The sequence below is a fragment of the Trachypithecus francoisi genome, unplaced genomic scaffold (genome assembly GCF_009764315.1).
Source record: "Trachypithecus francoisi isolate TF-2019V2 unplaced genomic scaffold, Tfra_2.0 Lachesis_group0, whole genome shotgun sequence".
NCBI lineage: Eukaryota > Metazoa > Chordata > Mammalia > Primates > Cercopithecidae > Trachypithecus > Trachypithecus francoisi.
This window is the reverse complement of record NW_022681453.1, coordinates 142553745-142568669: the sequence shown is the minus strand read 5'-3', so window position 1 is coordinate 142568669 and position 14925 is coordinate 142553745. Positions and strand designations below refer to the sequence as shown.

Genomic DNA, 14925 nt, shown 5'->3' with positions numbered 1-14925 from the left:
GAATGATTGCCCTTGAAATGGCAATTCATGTTCTAGTTCTTTCTTATGTGAAGGTGGAAATGAACTATTTCCAGGTAGGCAGATCAGTGGTCTTCCTGTTGTTGGCAAGACTTACACCTCAATTTACCAGTCTGTAAATGGACCAGGCCAAGTCAATGACATGGATTTTGAGTGTCTAAACCAGTTGTCTCTCTATTCCTTTAGGCCTCACTGCTTCAGGTCCACTGGACTAGGAAGACTCCAAGTTAGGTGATGTGACAGTCTGGCACCCCCACCCCTCACACAGCAGGCACTGTTAGAATGAATTCTGCTGGAGGTGACCCCCTACTTCTTGGAATCAGCCAACAACTGCATTCACTTAATAAGAATGGCAGTTTCTGTCACCTCCAGGGTAGACAAAAAAGAGAGAGAGAGAGACAGAGACAGAGGAAGGGAGGGAGGGAGGGAGGGAGGGAGGAAGGAAGGAAGGAAGGAAGGAAGGAAGGAAGGAGGAAGGAAGGAAATAAAGAATGGCAGCAGTTCCTCCTCTTCTGCTGGGTGACTTGACCAGCCTTGGCAGCTTCTATGAGGGCAGCTCAGTGTGGTACCCTGGGTGGGTGGAGACTGCAGAGGTTCCAGGGTTGAACCAGAATGTCCCAGTTGCCTCCTGAGCTCAGCAAACTTGGAGAAGTGAGGTCACTTCTCTGAGTCTCAGTGAAGGTGCTGGAGTCACATGAGTCAACAAGTAGAAGGGCCTATTAATAGCCAATGATCAGGGCCAAGGCCATGGCTAGGTGAGGCAAATAAGGTGTGCAGAATTTAAGGAGGCACTCACACTTGCCTCCTTAAATGGCACCACCCTGCAGTGAGTGCCTCCTTAAGATTTGCCTCTTCGGTGCCTTGCCTGCCTTACCTAGTCCCCACCCAGCCAGCCAGGACTGTAGGCTTTAGACTCAGAGCCAAACCGCTGCTATTGTTGTCTGCTTAACACCCTTCAATGGTGCCCCATCACTGCTAGTAGTAGTTGTAATATGCTATCATTGATAATATCAACAATACTAACAGCCAGTATCGATTGACCACCTGGCACCATTCTAAGCACTTTGTAGGTGTTAACTCATTTAGGCCTTACAAGGAATCTCATTATTATCCTGTTTGCAGATGAGGAAAGTGAGGCACCGAGAAGCTAAGGAATTTTCCCAAGGGGTCACATCTGGGTGAGTGGTAGAGCCAGTAATTGACCCTAGACAGTCTGATTCTAGAATATGTACTCTTCACCACCACACCAAGCTGCTAAGGTATGCTGGTCCCAGTGGGTGAAGCTCAAACTCCATGGCCAACAACCAAGCCCTTTCCCACTTCTCCAGCCTCCTCTACCCACCCAAACAAAACTCTGGCCAAATCAAACTCTCCAGAGTGGCTCCAAGGAAGCCACGATTTTCATATTTTGGCATCTTTGCACCTCCTATTCCTTCCATCTATCCTTCCTGACACTCATCTCACTGGTTGGCACACTCATATCCATTCTGTAAGACCCATCTTAAGTCATGCCCCTCCTGTGAAGCCTTCCTTGACCACCATCCCTAGATGGTTGATAGCAGACCCTCAATGTCTTCAGAGTACCTTGAACTTCCCTGGTGTCCTAAAATTACTATCTGGGTCTAATGAACGGGTAGACAGGCAAATGTACATTCAATGTATGTGAATTCAACACTTGCTCCCCGCAGGCAATAAAGGTTGGGAGAAATCATTTCAATGGTGTGTGTGTCCCCTCGGGGTGGATATGAGGTAGGGTATAAATTTGCCAGTCTGCTGGACATCCTGAGGCTCTCATGGTGTGCACATCCACAATTTAATGAAATATATTTTGCAAACCTGGCCCCTAAAAGCAAATTACGACTTATCTGATGCTCAGTCTGAAAAGCAGGGATCTGCTGCATGGATGGAGGAAACACCAGTTGCTGGACTTGTTGAGAGAGGAATGTTGGTCTGCAATGTGACCTCTTCCTAAGAGAGGACAGGGCTATTTTGGCCAAAAGTGGAACCTGACTCGCATGCAAGCCATGACGGATCAACCACAAACTTCTTGGTTTGAGTCTGCCTCCCTTGGCATCCCGGGCACTCCTCCAGGGCACCATGCATCTTAATATGTATCTCCTAGTGCCCAGGCTGAGCCCAGCCCTGGCTGGGAGCTGCTCAGTCCATCTTCCTTGGATGGAGAAAGTGAATGAGAGCCAAGTCCCACAGGCAACCACACCCAGAATTGAGGCAACTTGTTCCAATTCATCTACAAATTTTAGATGGGTTGCTAGTACTTTGCCAGTCTTTTCAACTGTATTTGACAGATCTGGGAGAAAAACGACTTCCTGGTGTTTATTACATGGAATTCCCTCCCCTACATTAGTTTCCCTTACTGGAATCAAGAATTGCAAAGAAATAGAATGGCAGGGAGAACAAATAACAGGGATGTGTGATATGGTGATTAGTGAATGGTGAATCATGAATGATGATTAAAACAAATGGAAATTCTTCCCCCAACCCTGCCTGCCCAGGAAGGAGCTGGTGAGGCAGATACTCACAAACGTGTCCTAATAAGGAGAGGTCAGGAGGCAGGAGAGCTGAAGAAAAGAGCTGTGTGTGACTCAGGAGCCCAAGCCTGTGCCTTGCAAGCTTTTCCAAATGCCCCAAGCCCAGGAGCCCACACACTGCTATAGTGAAAGCTTGGATGTCTTTCAGCCCATAAGGCCTCAAAGTCACACCAGAATCTGGAGCATTTCTGAGTTTCTCTGAACCTGGGTAATGATTTTCTGAAATATTAGACCAATGAAATACCAAATTCCTGGGGAGGCAAAAGGAAGTGGTGTGATCCAAGCGTTTGTGATCAAATGAGCTGACAAGTTACTCTACTTAAGCAGTGGGGATTTTACCACTGTTTTTATTGCAGTGAAATAAGTGCCTCTAGAGTGGTAGACTTGGTGGGGGTCAGGAGAGAGGGTCCATATTTCAAGTGTGTACAAGGTTGAATCATTATCTTCTTGCTCCTGTTCACCCCTTCTGGCTAACTTATTTATCATTTAGGATGAGGGGCACCATTAAAAATGACAGCCATGTGGATGATGAGTCCTTGGCTGTGACCCTAGAAAAGAGCCTATAAGTCATCTCCTGATGGAAAGGTAGCTAAATTCAGCTTTGCCTATCATGTGTCTTCAGCTTAGTTGTTTCCTTTGAACTATGAGCTGGACACCAGGTGGGGATTACTCAAGCCCAAATGCTCTGGTCTGTACACCAAAGAATAGTTACAAACTACAACTGGACAGTAGAACGTGCTGGGTTGATCATCTCAGCCAGGGCAAAGAAACATATTAAGATGTTAAACGTCTACCAGGAGTGAGTCATTTAACCTTCATAAGGTTTCGTCTTCCTTGATTGCAAAATGAGTTTGCATGAAAATCTGGGTTATTTAGACCCTAAATAAAAAATATAAACAACAGAAGTAGCATTAGTAGTTCATGAAGGAAGGGCTGGCATATTCAATGCTGAGAGTTGGAACGATGGGCTCTCCATATGGAAAAAAAATAGAAGTGAATCCCTACTTCTCACCATAGACCAGAAAAAAAAAAAAATCCCTACGTCTCACCATAGACTAGTATAGATTCCCAGAGCCCTTGTTACACCTACTGGGGCTTAGAACTTTATCACAGACCATTCGTAGGCCCTTAGTCTAGGCTATTAATTCCCTAAGGGCAGGGACTCTGGCTGTTTTTATCATTAAGGCATTTGCACCAAGTGTGTCACTAGAATAGATTATAAACCCAGAAAATGTTTGTTGAATGAATACATCATTTCCAAAATTCTTTAAAAAATGAATTTCTAGGCCAGGCGTGGTGGCTAACACCTGTAATCCCAGCACTTCAGGAGACCAAGGTGGGCAAATCACTTGAGGCCAGGAGTTCAAGACCAGCCCAGCCAACATGGCAAAACCCCCTCTTTACTACAAAATACAAAAATTAGCCAGGTGTGGGCACACCTATAGTCCCAGCTACTCGGGAGACTGAGGCACGAGAATCACTTGAGTCCCAAAGGCGGAGGTTGCCAAGATCACGCCATTGCACTCCAGCCGGGGCAAAAGAGGGTAACTCTGTCTTAAAAAAAAAAAAAAAAAGAAAAGAAAAAAATTCTAAAAGAGATTATATATTTTTCTGGCTGGTCACAATGGCTCACGCCTGTAATCCCAGCACTTTGCGAGGCCAAGGCAGGTGGATCACCTGAGGTCAGGAGTTCAAGACCAGCCTGGCCAACATGGTGAAACCCCATCTCTACTAAAAATACAAAAATTAGCTGGGCATGGTGGCACGTGCCTTTAGTCCCAGCTACTCAGGAGGCTGAGGCAGGAGAATAGCTTGAGCTCGGAGGTGGAGGTTGCAGTGAGCCAAGGTTGCGCCACTGCACTCCAGCCTGGGCAACAGTGAGATTCCATCTCAAAAAAAAGAGAGAGAGATTACACGTTTTTCTTTGGCTGTTATTATAATAGAATAACTTGCCATATACCCAGAATTATTTTGGGTACTAACCTGGCTAAACAACACAGAAGAACTGAGTGGAGAGATTTTGGTGAGATCAACTTTGGTCTTCTCTGAATCTAAGTTAAAGAGGTTTAAAATATTACATATACCTAGGCCCCAACCCCAGTTATTATTAAACCATATTTTAACTGTGGTAATGATTATTCTTTTATTAATTTATTACATGCTTACTTTGTGTAAAAACATGATCTTTTGAACACTTTTTTCTTTTTATTAAGGTATAGCTTACATAAAATAAACATCATCAATTTTAAGTGTGCAGTTTGATGAATTTTGGCATTTGTATACAAGGTGTAATCACTGCTATAGTCAAGATACAAAACAGTCCCCTCACCCTACACAGTCTGCTTGGCCCCCTGGTGCTCCATCCCCTCTCCCCATCTCTAGCTTCAGGCAATGCAGCTCTGCTTGGTGTCTAGCACTGATTTAAAATAATGATCATGGGGGCAGGAATGTTTAAATAAAGGGTAAAAAAGCTGACAGAAGGGGAAATGGGAATGAGAAAGAAATTGGTAACATAGCTAGGCGGGCTGTAGCCTCAGATTGGACTCAGCTTCACTCGATGGTAAATTAGCCCAACTTGGAGAGACTGGGTGCTCCAATAATGTTTTTTACAAATAACACAGACGTTTTCATGATTACAGAAAAAGAACACAAGAGTTGTAATATACAGCTCAGATATAAATCTGGCAACTGGGTTTCTGAACATAGATCTGGATTCATTTTTAATCTGACGTCTTAAAGAACTCCTCAGCCTCAGAAGATTCTAAATGACCACACTGCTTGAAGGCCAAGCATTTTAGTAAATAAAACTTCTGCCTCGGAGAATGTATTCTCTCTCAAGCTATTAATTAAAAGATTCATAGTTCCTTGTTCTTGCCAGGATTTATTAGCCCAAAGTAAAATATGGGAATGGTGGTATGTCTATGAGAAATTAAATGCAGTGAAGACAAAAACACAGGGACTAATAGTTTTATATGGAGCTGCTTTGGGGCTTGAAATGTTTTGTCTCCTTGTGGGGATCAGGCACTGTCTAGGTCCTGGGGCTACCACTAAAAAATACAGGCAAGTTCCTGCTGCCTCCTGTAGGAGCTCACGGACATGAAGCACAGGGTGCAGGAGGACTGAGGTGGCGGCGGGAGGAGCATTTTAGGTGGGCTGGTCAGGGAAGGCCTCTCGGAAAATGCGACATTTGTGCTGAGACCGGAATGACAAAAAGGAGCCAGCTTTTTCTAGAGAAAGCACTTTTGGTGTCAGGACCAGCACGTGCAAAGGCCCTGAGGTGGGAAAGAGGTTGGTGTGTTCAAGAAAGAAGGCAAAGGTGGCCTGAACACAGTGATTAAGGTGGAGAGGGTTACACACAGAAGCCAGAAAGACAAGAAGTTTTGCTCCAAAAATGGAAACCTAAGCACTCTTGCAGTCATAAAACTGCCCATGATGGTGCCCTAGTGCCCAGAGAGATATGTCACTTCTGAGCAGTAGTTAGGAATGCTTCCAGTTACAAAGTCGCTTCCTACTTCCTCAGGTACTGGTCATAGACTCAGAGCCAGCAGGGAGTGTAGAGTTATTCTAGCCCCACCCCTTCATTTTACAATGAAAGAACAGAGGCCCAAAGTTCATACCTGAAAAACCATTCTAAGTGAGGTCAAAAGGCAAATGATAAACTGGGGGAAATATTTACAGTTCATATCACTCATATCACAGGTTGGGAGATCAATTTCCATACTATGTAAGGAGCAGCTGGCCAGCGGGGCTGGAGCAGAGTATAGGATGGAGAGAGAGGCACAAGAGGAGGGTGACAGAAATGCACACGTGTGATCACATTCAGCTGCTGAGCTGTGGGAATACAGCATGCTCACTCATGGCGGCTGGCAGAAGTCCATCCAGTCTTGTGCAGGCTAACAGTTATGGTAAAATTATAGCACATGGCTGGTCCAACACGGAAGAGGACTCAGATGTCAATCAGTAGGTGCATGGATAAATAAATCATGGCCTAGTCTGTCAATGGAATAGTACTTAGCAATAAAAAGGAGGACACTACTGTCCCGTGCAGCAGCGTGGGTGAACCTCACAAGCATGCTGAACAGAAGCAGCCAGCTACAAAAGGGAAAGTACTATAGGCTTCCATTTGCATGAAGGTCCAGAGCAGGACAAACTCATTGACAGTTTTCGAGGACTTAGAGTGGAGGTTGACTACAGAGGGGCACTGAGGGAACTTTTGAGGGTGAGGAAAATATTTGTATATCTTGATTGTGGTGGTCACATGAGTGTATACATTTGTCAAAACTCTTTTTTTTTTTTTTTTTTTGAGACGGAGTCTCGCTTTGTCACCCAGACTGGAGTGCAGTGGCCAAATCTCCGCTCACTGCAAGCTCCGCCTCCCGGGTTTACGCCATTCTCCTGCCTCAGCCTCCCGAGTAGCTGGGACTACAGGCGCCCGCCACCTCACCCGGCTAGTTTTTTGTATTTTTAGTAGAGACGGGGTTTCACCGTGTTAGCCAGGATGGTCTCCATCTCCTGACCTCGTGATCCGCCCGTCTCGGCCTCCCAAAGTGCTGGGATTACAGGCTTGACCCACCGCGCCCGGCCTGTCAAAACTCTTAAAACGAGTGGGTCCTTTTTAATGTGTAAATTACTGTCAATAAGGTTGATTTTTTAAAAATAAATTTTTCAAGAGGGAAAAAGGAATAGATGGGAAACAAAAGCTTCTGATTAGATTGCTATTCATTCACCAACTGCTTATCAAGCACCATTTGTGTGCCAGCACGATAACAGATCCCGACTAGCTGTTTGTACCAGAACATGGTACTACAGATGCACTGTGAGCCCCTAGGCTCCCTCCACAGGATTCACCTACAGACGATCCTCCCATCATCTGCTGTTCCCAGCCTGGAGACTCAGAATCAGAATCCAAGATAGGGCAGGGGCTGTGGCTGCTAAGGAGAAAGTGGCTCTCCCTTCTTGGTCTAAGAGCACTTAATCGATCAAGCAAAGCAAATGGGAAGGAGATTGAGCTTGTTTGTGAACCAGAGCCCTACCCTGACATTTGTACAATTCTATTTAATAATCAACCCCCACCTCACTTGCTTGATATTGTTTGCTCAGGTGTTTTTACTAAACCCCAATCTGAGATGATAGCATTGTTTTGCTCACACTTTCTGAGTTCATCGATACAATATATTTATATCTAATTTCTGCAAATGTTTTTCTAGCCCCCACTACCGTACATACATACATATGTATTATGTACGTACATATGTATGTATGTGCTGGGCATATAAAGCACCCAGGTCAAGGGACAGCAGCCCTTTGCAGATGAATGTGTCTCCCTGTGACGGATGGTTTCTGTGTGTAGACTTTGTTCTACAGTCATGTTGAGAAAAGGTGTGGTGGTTACTCTGGTTGTTATTTAATACTGCTCAGATGGGATATCTAACAGCATACTGCTCAAGACATCTAGAATGCAGTATACTGTTTTCAATTTGTAGCAAAATTGATAACGCAAACAAGAAACACATGTCAGTGACCAGCCGCCAGCGTCATGGTTCTTTTTGATTGCTAAGGTCAGGACTGTCATTTTGTACCATCCTCCTTCTCAGAAAAGGAGGGAAAGAGCAAAGTTGTCAGAGAGAGGGCATCCTCTCTAAATCATACTGGGGTCGGGGGCCACAGCAGTTTGCAGACCTAAATCATCCTGCTCACTTCATTTTCCTTCCTTCCTTCAGAAGCTTTTGAGATTGCTCTGCCACGAGAAAGCAACATTACAGTTCTTATAAAGCTGGGGACCCCGACTCTGCTGGCAAAACCCTGTTACATCGTCATTTCTAAAAGACATACAACCATGTTGTCCATCAAGTCTGGAGAAAGAATAGTCTTTACCTTTAGCTGCCAGAGTCCTGAGAATCACTTTGTCATAGAGATCCAGAAAAATATTGGTAAGTAGGCACTCGTGAGCTATTTGACAATGTCGTTTAAATGTCTATACCTCCCTCCTGTCTTTCCCGTGCTAAGTCAGTCTCTAATGCTAGAGAGGTAAGATCTATTCTGAAACTCTGCAGTTTTTTAATTTAGCTCCAATGTGGCCAGTTAGGGTTCTAAATGCTTTACACAGCTTAATTTGTTTAATCTTTAAAACAGCCCTATGAGAAGTTCACAGAGAGAGGAACTTGCCTAAGTGGGCACTAGTAAGCAGCAGCTCAGGAGAAAAACCCAGGTACTCTGGCTTTCGAGTCTTTGCACTTAGCCACTGTGCACATGGGCTCTTCAGGCAGCACTACAGAAGCCCGTAAGCTACAGATCTTCAGGTCTGTGATGCTCGTCTTGTGTGCTAAAAATATCTGACCGATATGGAAGACAAAAGAATCAGAAGGTTAAGGAGAGGCCAGGCATGGTGGTTCAAACCTGTAATCCCAGCACTGAGGAGGCTGAGGTAGGTGGATCCCCTGAGGTCAGGAGTTCAAGACCAACCTGGCCAACACAGTGAAACCCCATCTCTACAAAAAAAAACAAAAAACAAAAAAAAATTACCCAAGCATGGTGGCACATGCCTATAGTCTCAGCTACTTGGGAGGCTGAGGCAGGAGGATCACTTGAACCTGGGAGACAGGTTGCAGTGAGCCAAAATGGTACCACTGCATTCCAGCTTGAGTGACAGAGCAAGACTCCATCTCCAAAAAGAAAAAAAAAAAAGAGGAAGAAGAAAAAAGAGTTAATGAAAGTAGAAATCTGTGGGAAAAATGAGTTGTGAATCACTCCAGAAATAATACTTCTCCATCCTCTGGACAGGAATCTTTTTAGTTATTTAAAATGTTTGCACCAGACAGAGTACAGGAGAAGATTCCGAGACATGCCGCTCATTTCGACTACTCTTACCTGTGTGTTCATCCTAAAAAACAAAGCTCTTAGCATCACATGAAAAATTACTTTCATAACCTGATCTTGCAGTGTCACAGGGCTGGTGACAGAGCTGAGGCTGGCAGATGGGGCTTTTTGACTCCAGATTTTGCTATAGAATTAGATCAGAATCCCTGGGATGGCCCAGGCATGTGTAGTTTTTAAATTGCCCGCAGGTGAGTTGTAGGTAGAACCAGAGCTAAGAGTCACTGCCTTACAAGAGTTAAGTGTTCCCACAGGAGTACAGAACCTAGCCAGAGCCAACTGATGTTGCCCTGGGCACACCAAAGGTGTGAGTGGAAAATCACTTGGGGCCAGCTTTTGAAAGAAAGAGGTGGCTTGATATAAACATCGAAGTTTCCATGAGGTCCTAAAATAGATACTACCTTTACCAACATGCAAAGTCTAATTTTAGTCACGTTAGTCATCATGTTATCTAACCCTGTGTTATTGGTTAGACAGCATAGTGCATTGACAAGAAAAAGGTGACCAAACACAGCCTGAGCTTTCGTCCTGGGATCTGGGATTGGCGTGTACTTGCTGCACGTGCCAGCCCAAGTCACCTGGATCCACGACTGCTTTGCAAAAATCTGAGGTCTGGATGATCTCAGAGATCTAAGACTGATCTGAAATTCTCCATAATTCTATTTTGAGTGGACAGTACTTTCAAATACCCCAGTAGAACAGCAGTAAAGATTTACAAATTATTATTACGGAGGCCAGAGTCCCTCACACCTTTCAGATGCCCCCTGCTCAAGACAACAAAACCTTGATGTTCTTCCCCTCGCCTTCCTCTTGTTTCCTCCTTAATGACAATGTTTCTTGCTTTGTTTTAAAAGGCTTAGGAAACAAATATATCAAAGGATGTCATTAGCTGTTAGCCTTAAAAAAATAAATTAAACTGCAGTGGTTATAAAATACCAGCATTAAAGCAGCGCAGGAAGAGAAATGGTGCCGCCAGGTTCCAGCCGTCCAGGGGAGTTGCACATTCAGAGTGTATTCGCTATGTTGATGAATGTGTTGATGGGAAAACCAGTTTTAAAGGATGAATCTTGGCACTGTGCTCTACAAATTGTGAAATCGTGACTCTCTCAGTACAGGAGAAGTAGGAGATCCCAAAGCATAGACTCTGCTGCAAATGCCCTCCTTCTGGCTTCACCCACTGGACCCCAGGAACTTAATGTGGAAATCACAGTAGTTAAGAGATGTCTCAAGTCTGGTGACCTGGAAGCAGAGCCTGAGACAGGGATTTTTTGTTTAAGTCATTGATCAAGAAAGTGCTCTCAGAAGTGAGGAAAGCAGGATAGAGCAGAGCATGTAGCTGAGTTTTAATGTGGTTTTAGCTGAAGGGTAGTCTCAGCCTGACCCCATGGGGGCTCCAGTGTATGAATGGCATACCCAGGTTATGTCACTTGAAGCAAGGAGGTCAGACTTTTTAATTCCTGCAGGAGGCCATTATTGACTATAGACAGCGCCTCTCCCTTGGGATGGGCGTGAGGGGCTGTAACACCTCTCAGGCTTTTCTGGCTCAAGGCAGCTCCCCCCAGCTGAGGCACTTCCCTGAAGGAGGGTACATCTGTGAGCCATTGGCCACTAAGACTCACAGAACCTGGAGCCTGGGTGCCCCTGCCTGGTAAAGGCCACCTGAGCAGAGCCCCAAAGAGTCCACTACAGGGGCTGAGTGGTGGAGGAGGAGTGGTGTGGGGCCTTGGAGCATCTGTGATCAAAATTGCTATTGTGACTGTTTTTCAGACTGTATGTCGGGCCCATGTCCTTTTGGGGAGGTTCAGCTTCAGCCCTCAACATCGTTGTTGCCTACCCTCAACAGAACTTTCATCTGGGACGTCAAAGCCCATAAGAGCATCGGTTTAGAGCTGCAGTTTTCCATCCCTCGCCTGAGGCAGATTGGTCCGGGTGAGAGCTGCCCAGACGGAGTCACTCACTCCATCAGCGGCCGAATCGATGCCACTGTGGTCAGGATCGGAACCTTCTGCAGCAATGGCACTGTGTCCCGGATCAAGATGCAAGAAGGAGTGAAAATGGCCTTACACCTACCATGGTTCCACCCCAGAAATGTCTCCGGCTTCAGCATTGCAAACCGCTCATCTATAAAACGTGAGCAAGCCCCTCCCCACTATGTGATTAGATTAAAACACACAAAATCTTCATTGTTCTAGGTCAGAAATGGCCAAATGTCAGCAAATCTCTAAGACTCGATCTAAATACCATAAAGGAAGATCCTGCTCTTCTATAAATGATGTGGGCCACTCATTCCTAGCGTGAACCCCCTCTTCTCTGTTAAACAAACAGGGTGATTCTCTTTATCCTTTTTGCATGGGATACTTGTTTTCAAAAAATGACAAAGGATTGGTTCACAGACCCACCTTGATTGCTTCATTTCTAACTTCTTTGTCTTCCATCTCTTTCGTATTTTCTGTAAATGTATCAGTGATGTGCAGAGCTCACTCACACTGGCTCATCAAAGCTGTTTTTTGTTTTTGTTTGTTTTGAGACAGAGTCTCACTCTGTTGCCCAGGCTGGAGTGCAGTGGCGCTGTCTTGGCTCACTGCAACCTCTACCTCCAGGTTCAAGCAATTCTCCTACAGGCATGTGCCACCACGCCCGGCTAATTTTTGTATTTTTATTAGAGACGGAATTTCACCATGTTGGCCAGGCTGGTCTTGAACTCCTGACCTCAGGTGATCCTCCTGCCTTGGCCTCCCACAGTACTAGGATTACAGGCATGAGCCACTGTGCCTGGCAGAGAGCTGACTGTTAAGTGTTCAGGCATTTTGTGAGCTGATGTGAAACAGATCCGTTATAAAAAATAGAATTAAATTAACTTATGATTAAATAAATTATTTTAAAAACAAAGATAATAAATACTCAAAACTCATCACTTCCTAATTATTTTAATGTTGCCTGTGCTGTCAGGGTTATTTGTATCATCGTATCTGTATGGAGGGAAAAACATAAAGGTGTGCTACTACCCAACTCCACATTCAGTCACCTGGTGTTGGTAGTTTGAAATCAGCCATGGTGGGAGTATTTATATCCACTATGGAAGTGGGCAGATGCTATAAGTCAGGGCTTTCCCCTTTACCACTGGACCGCTTATTAAATATTTACTCGCACACCACCGATGTTTCTGCATTCCCAATCTCTGCCTTGAGTCCAAATATACCATATCCAGACCCTCTGCTCAGGATCTGAGAACTGCAGTCATTTTTCCTATATCCCCACCCCTTGGCTGCAGACAACCAGGACAGGGTCTAATTGCCCCCTATTCTTTCTGGTTTGGGTTCCACTCCCAATAGGTCTGTGCATCATCGAGTCTGTGTTTGAGGGTGAAGGCTCAGCAACCCTGATGTCTGCCAACTACCCAGAAGGCTTCCCTGAGGATGAGCTCATGACGTGGCAGTTTGTCATTCCTGCACACCTGCGGGCCAGCGTCTCCTTCCTCAACTTCAACCTCTCCAACTGCGAGAGAAAGGAGGAGCGGGTTGAGTACTACATCCCGGGCTCCACCACCAACCCTGAGGTGTTCAAGCTGGAGGACAAGCAGCCTGGGAACATGGCAGGGAACTTCAACCTCTCCCTGCAAGGCTGTGACCAAGATGCCCAAAACCCAGGGATCCTCCGACTACAGTTCCAAGTTTTGGTCCAACATCCACAAAATGAAAGCAGTGAGTGAGCCCTACTTTCCTTTTTCTTCCTTCTCCAGCACCTTCGTTGTTTCCTGGGTAGTCCGCCTGGGGTGAGGCTCCCTTCCTGTTTCTCGCCTGTGGCTTCTGAAACACTTAGACTCTGGACCCGGGAAGAGTTTCAGGAAGTGGGTTGCTAGGCAGTAAGACAGGCTCGTTGGTGAACACCTGGTATGTAGTTCCATTTCAGCACAATAAAAAGCAATCTTGCGTTCAAGATGCTAAATTGTTTTTAACCAAGGCATTGAAAGGTCATTTTCTAGATCTTATGTCTTGACCCCGCAATGTGAATGAGGAGGTACCCGCACTATCAGCAATGATGATGGGAACTTACAGTTTTATGGCTCAGCACCCCTACTATGGACACATACTCTGCATGTCATCTTGGGTTAAGCATGCCACTTACACAATCTCAGCTAATCTTTATTGCAACTCTGTAGGGGAGGTGGGAATTATCTTCATTTACTAATGAGAAACCAGAAAGTTCAGAGAGGTTATGGAACTGGCCTGACATCACACAGCTTGTCAAGAGCAGAGCAAGCTCTGAGCCCTGAGCCTGTGCTCTGGCCCATACTGAAGCCCAGTTAAGGTGATGAGAATTAGGTTGGACATCATTCCACAAACGTTGCTGAGATGCCATGAACATAGAGGAGCGGAGTTAAGGCCAGGACTAGGGTGAGGCAAAGTGTCCAGGGTGCAATATTTAAGGAGGTACCCACTTCCAGGGTCATGTAACTGCAAGGTCAGCCCCTGAGAGTGAGCACCTCCTTAAACTTTGCTCCCTGGGTGCCTGGCTTGCCTCACCCCAGTCTTGGCCCTGAGGGGTGTAGTACAGATTTTGAGATAAAAGATACAAAATGAACTCAGAGTGGCTCTTCCTGGGGCTCATGTATGATGTGAAGGAGTGAGTTGTGGCAAGTGGTCTTGAACCAGAACATGTCTGATGTGTGCTGAGGATGGGCGCTGTCCAGAGGGCTGATTCTCATTCTTGTTTTTACTGTTATTTACTTCTAGGAAGTAGGCAGAGCCAGCCAGAAAAATTAAGTGGGAGTGTGGAATGGCATGCTGCTGATTTTTGTAGGGCTGATAAGCATCAGAAAAATGACAGTGTGGGATCCACTAGAGGGATTGCCCAACTGGTGCTGCCCTGGAAACGTCCATATGTATGTATGTATATGTATGTATAGATATGTATACATGGGGCCAGGCACGGTGGCTCACACCTGTAATCCCAGCACTTTGGCAAGAGACCAAGGCAGGCAAATCACTTGAGGTCAGGACTTCCAGACCAGCCTGGACTACATGGCAAAACCCCGTCTCTACAAAAAATTCAAAAATTAGCCAGGCATGATGGCATGCACCTGTAGTCCCAGCTACTTGAGGGGCTGAGGCATGAGAATTGCTTGAACCCAGAAGGCAGAGGTTGCAGTGAGATGGGATTGGGCCACTGCACTCCAGCCTGGGCAACAGAGTGAGATTCCGTCTCAAAAAAAAAAAAAAAAAAATATATATATATATATATATTATATATACACACACACACACATATGCACATATATATGTAGTATGTGTGTATGTGTCCATTGAGACATTTTTATGATTCCACTGTCACAGTTGTACAATCAGAATGTTGAAAACAGTCACAAAAGGGTTTAGAAATGGAGTGGCTTTGGGGTTTAGAAGACAGGGATTTGTTTATCACCTCAGTCATGGTGGAATGCTGCTTAGAAGCTCAGATTAATTCTGTTAACTGTAACATCAGCTGA

General features: G+C 45.3%; 1 protein-coding gene across 2 annotated transcripts in view; it reads left to right on the top strand.

Annotated features, from left to right (window-relative positions):
• The window catches only part of CDCP1 (CUB domain containing protein 1), a 61976-nt gene that overhangs the window by 20901 nt on the left and 26150 nt on the right, over positions 1 to 14925 (top strand). Inside the window, exons 2-4 of one of the 2 annotated variants that reach the window (XM_033212316.1) lie at positions 8288 to 8497; positions 11208 to 11570; positions 12773 to 13141. In XM_033212316.1, the coding sequence (XP_033068207.1) occupies positions 8288 to 8497; positions 11208 to 11570; positions 12773 to 13141 (942 nt within the window). Of the gene's footprint in view, positions 1 to 8287; positions 8498 to 11207; positions 11571 to 12772; positions 13142 to 14925 lie in introns of those variants that run through there. The other variant, XM_033212317.1, reaches the window with a different exon arrangement.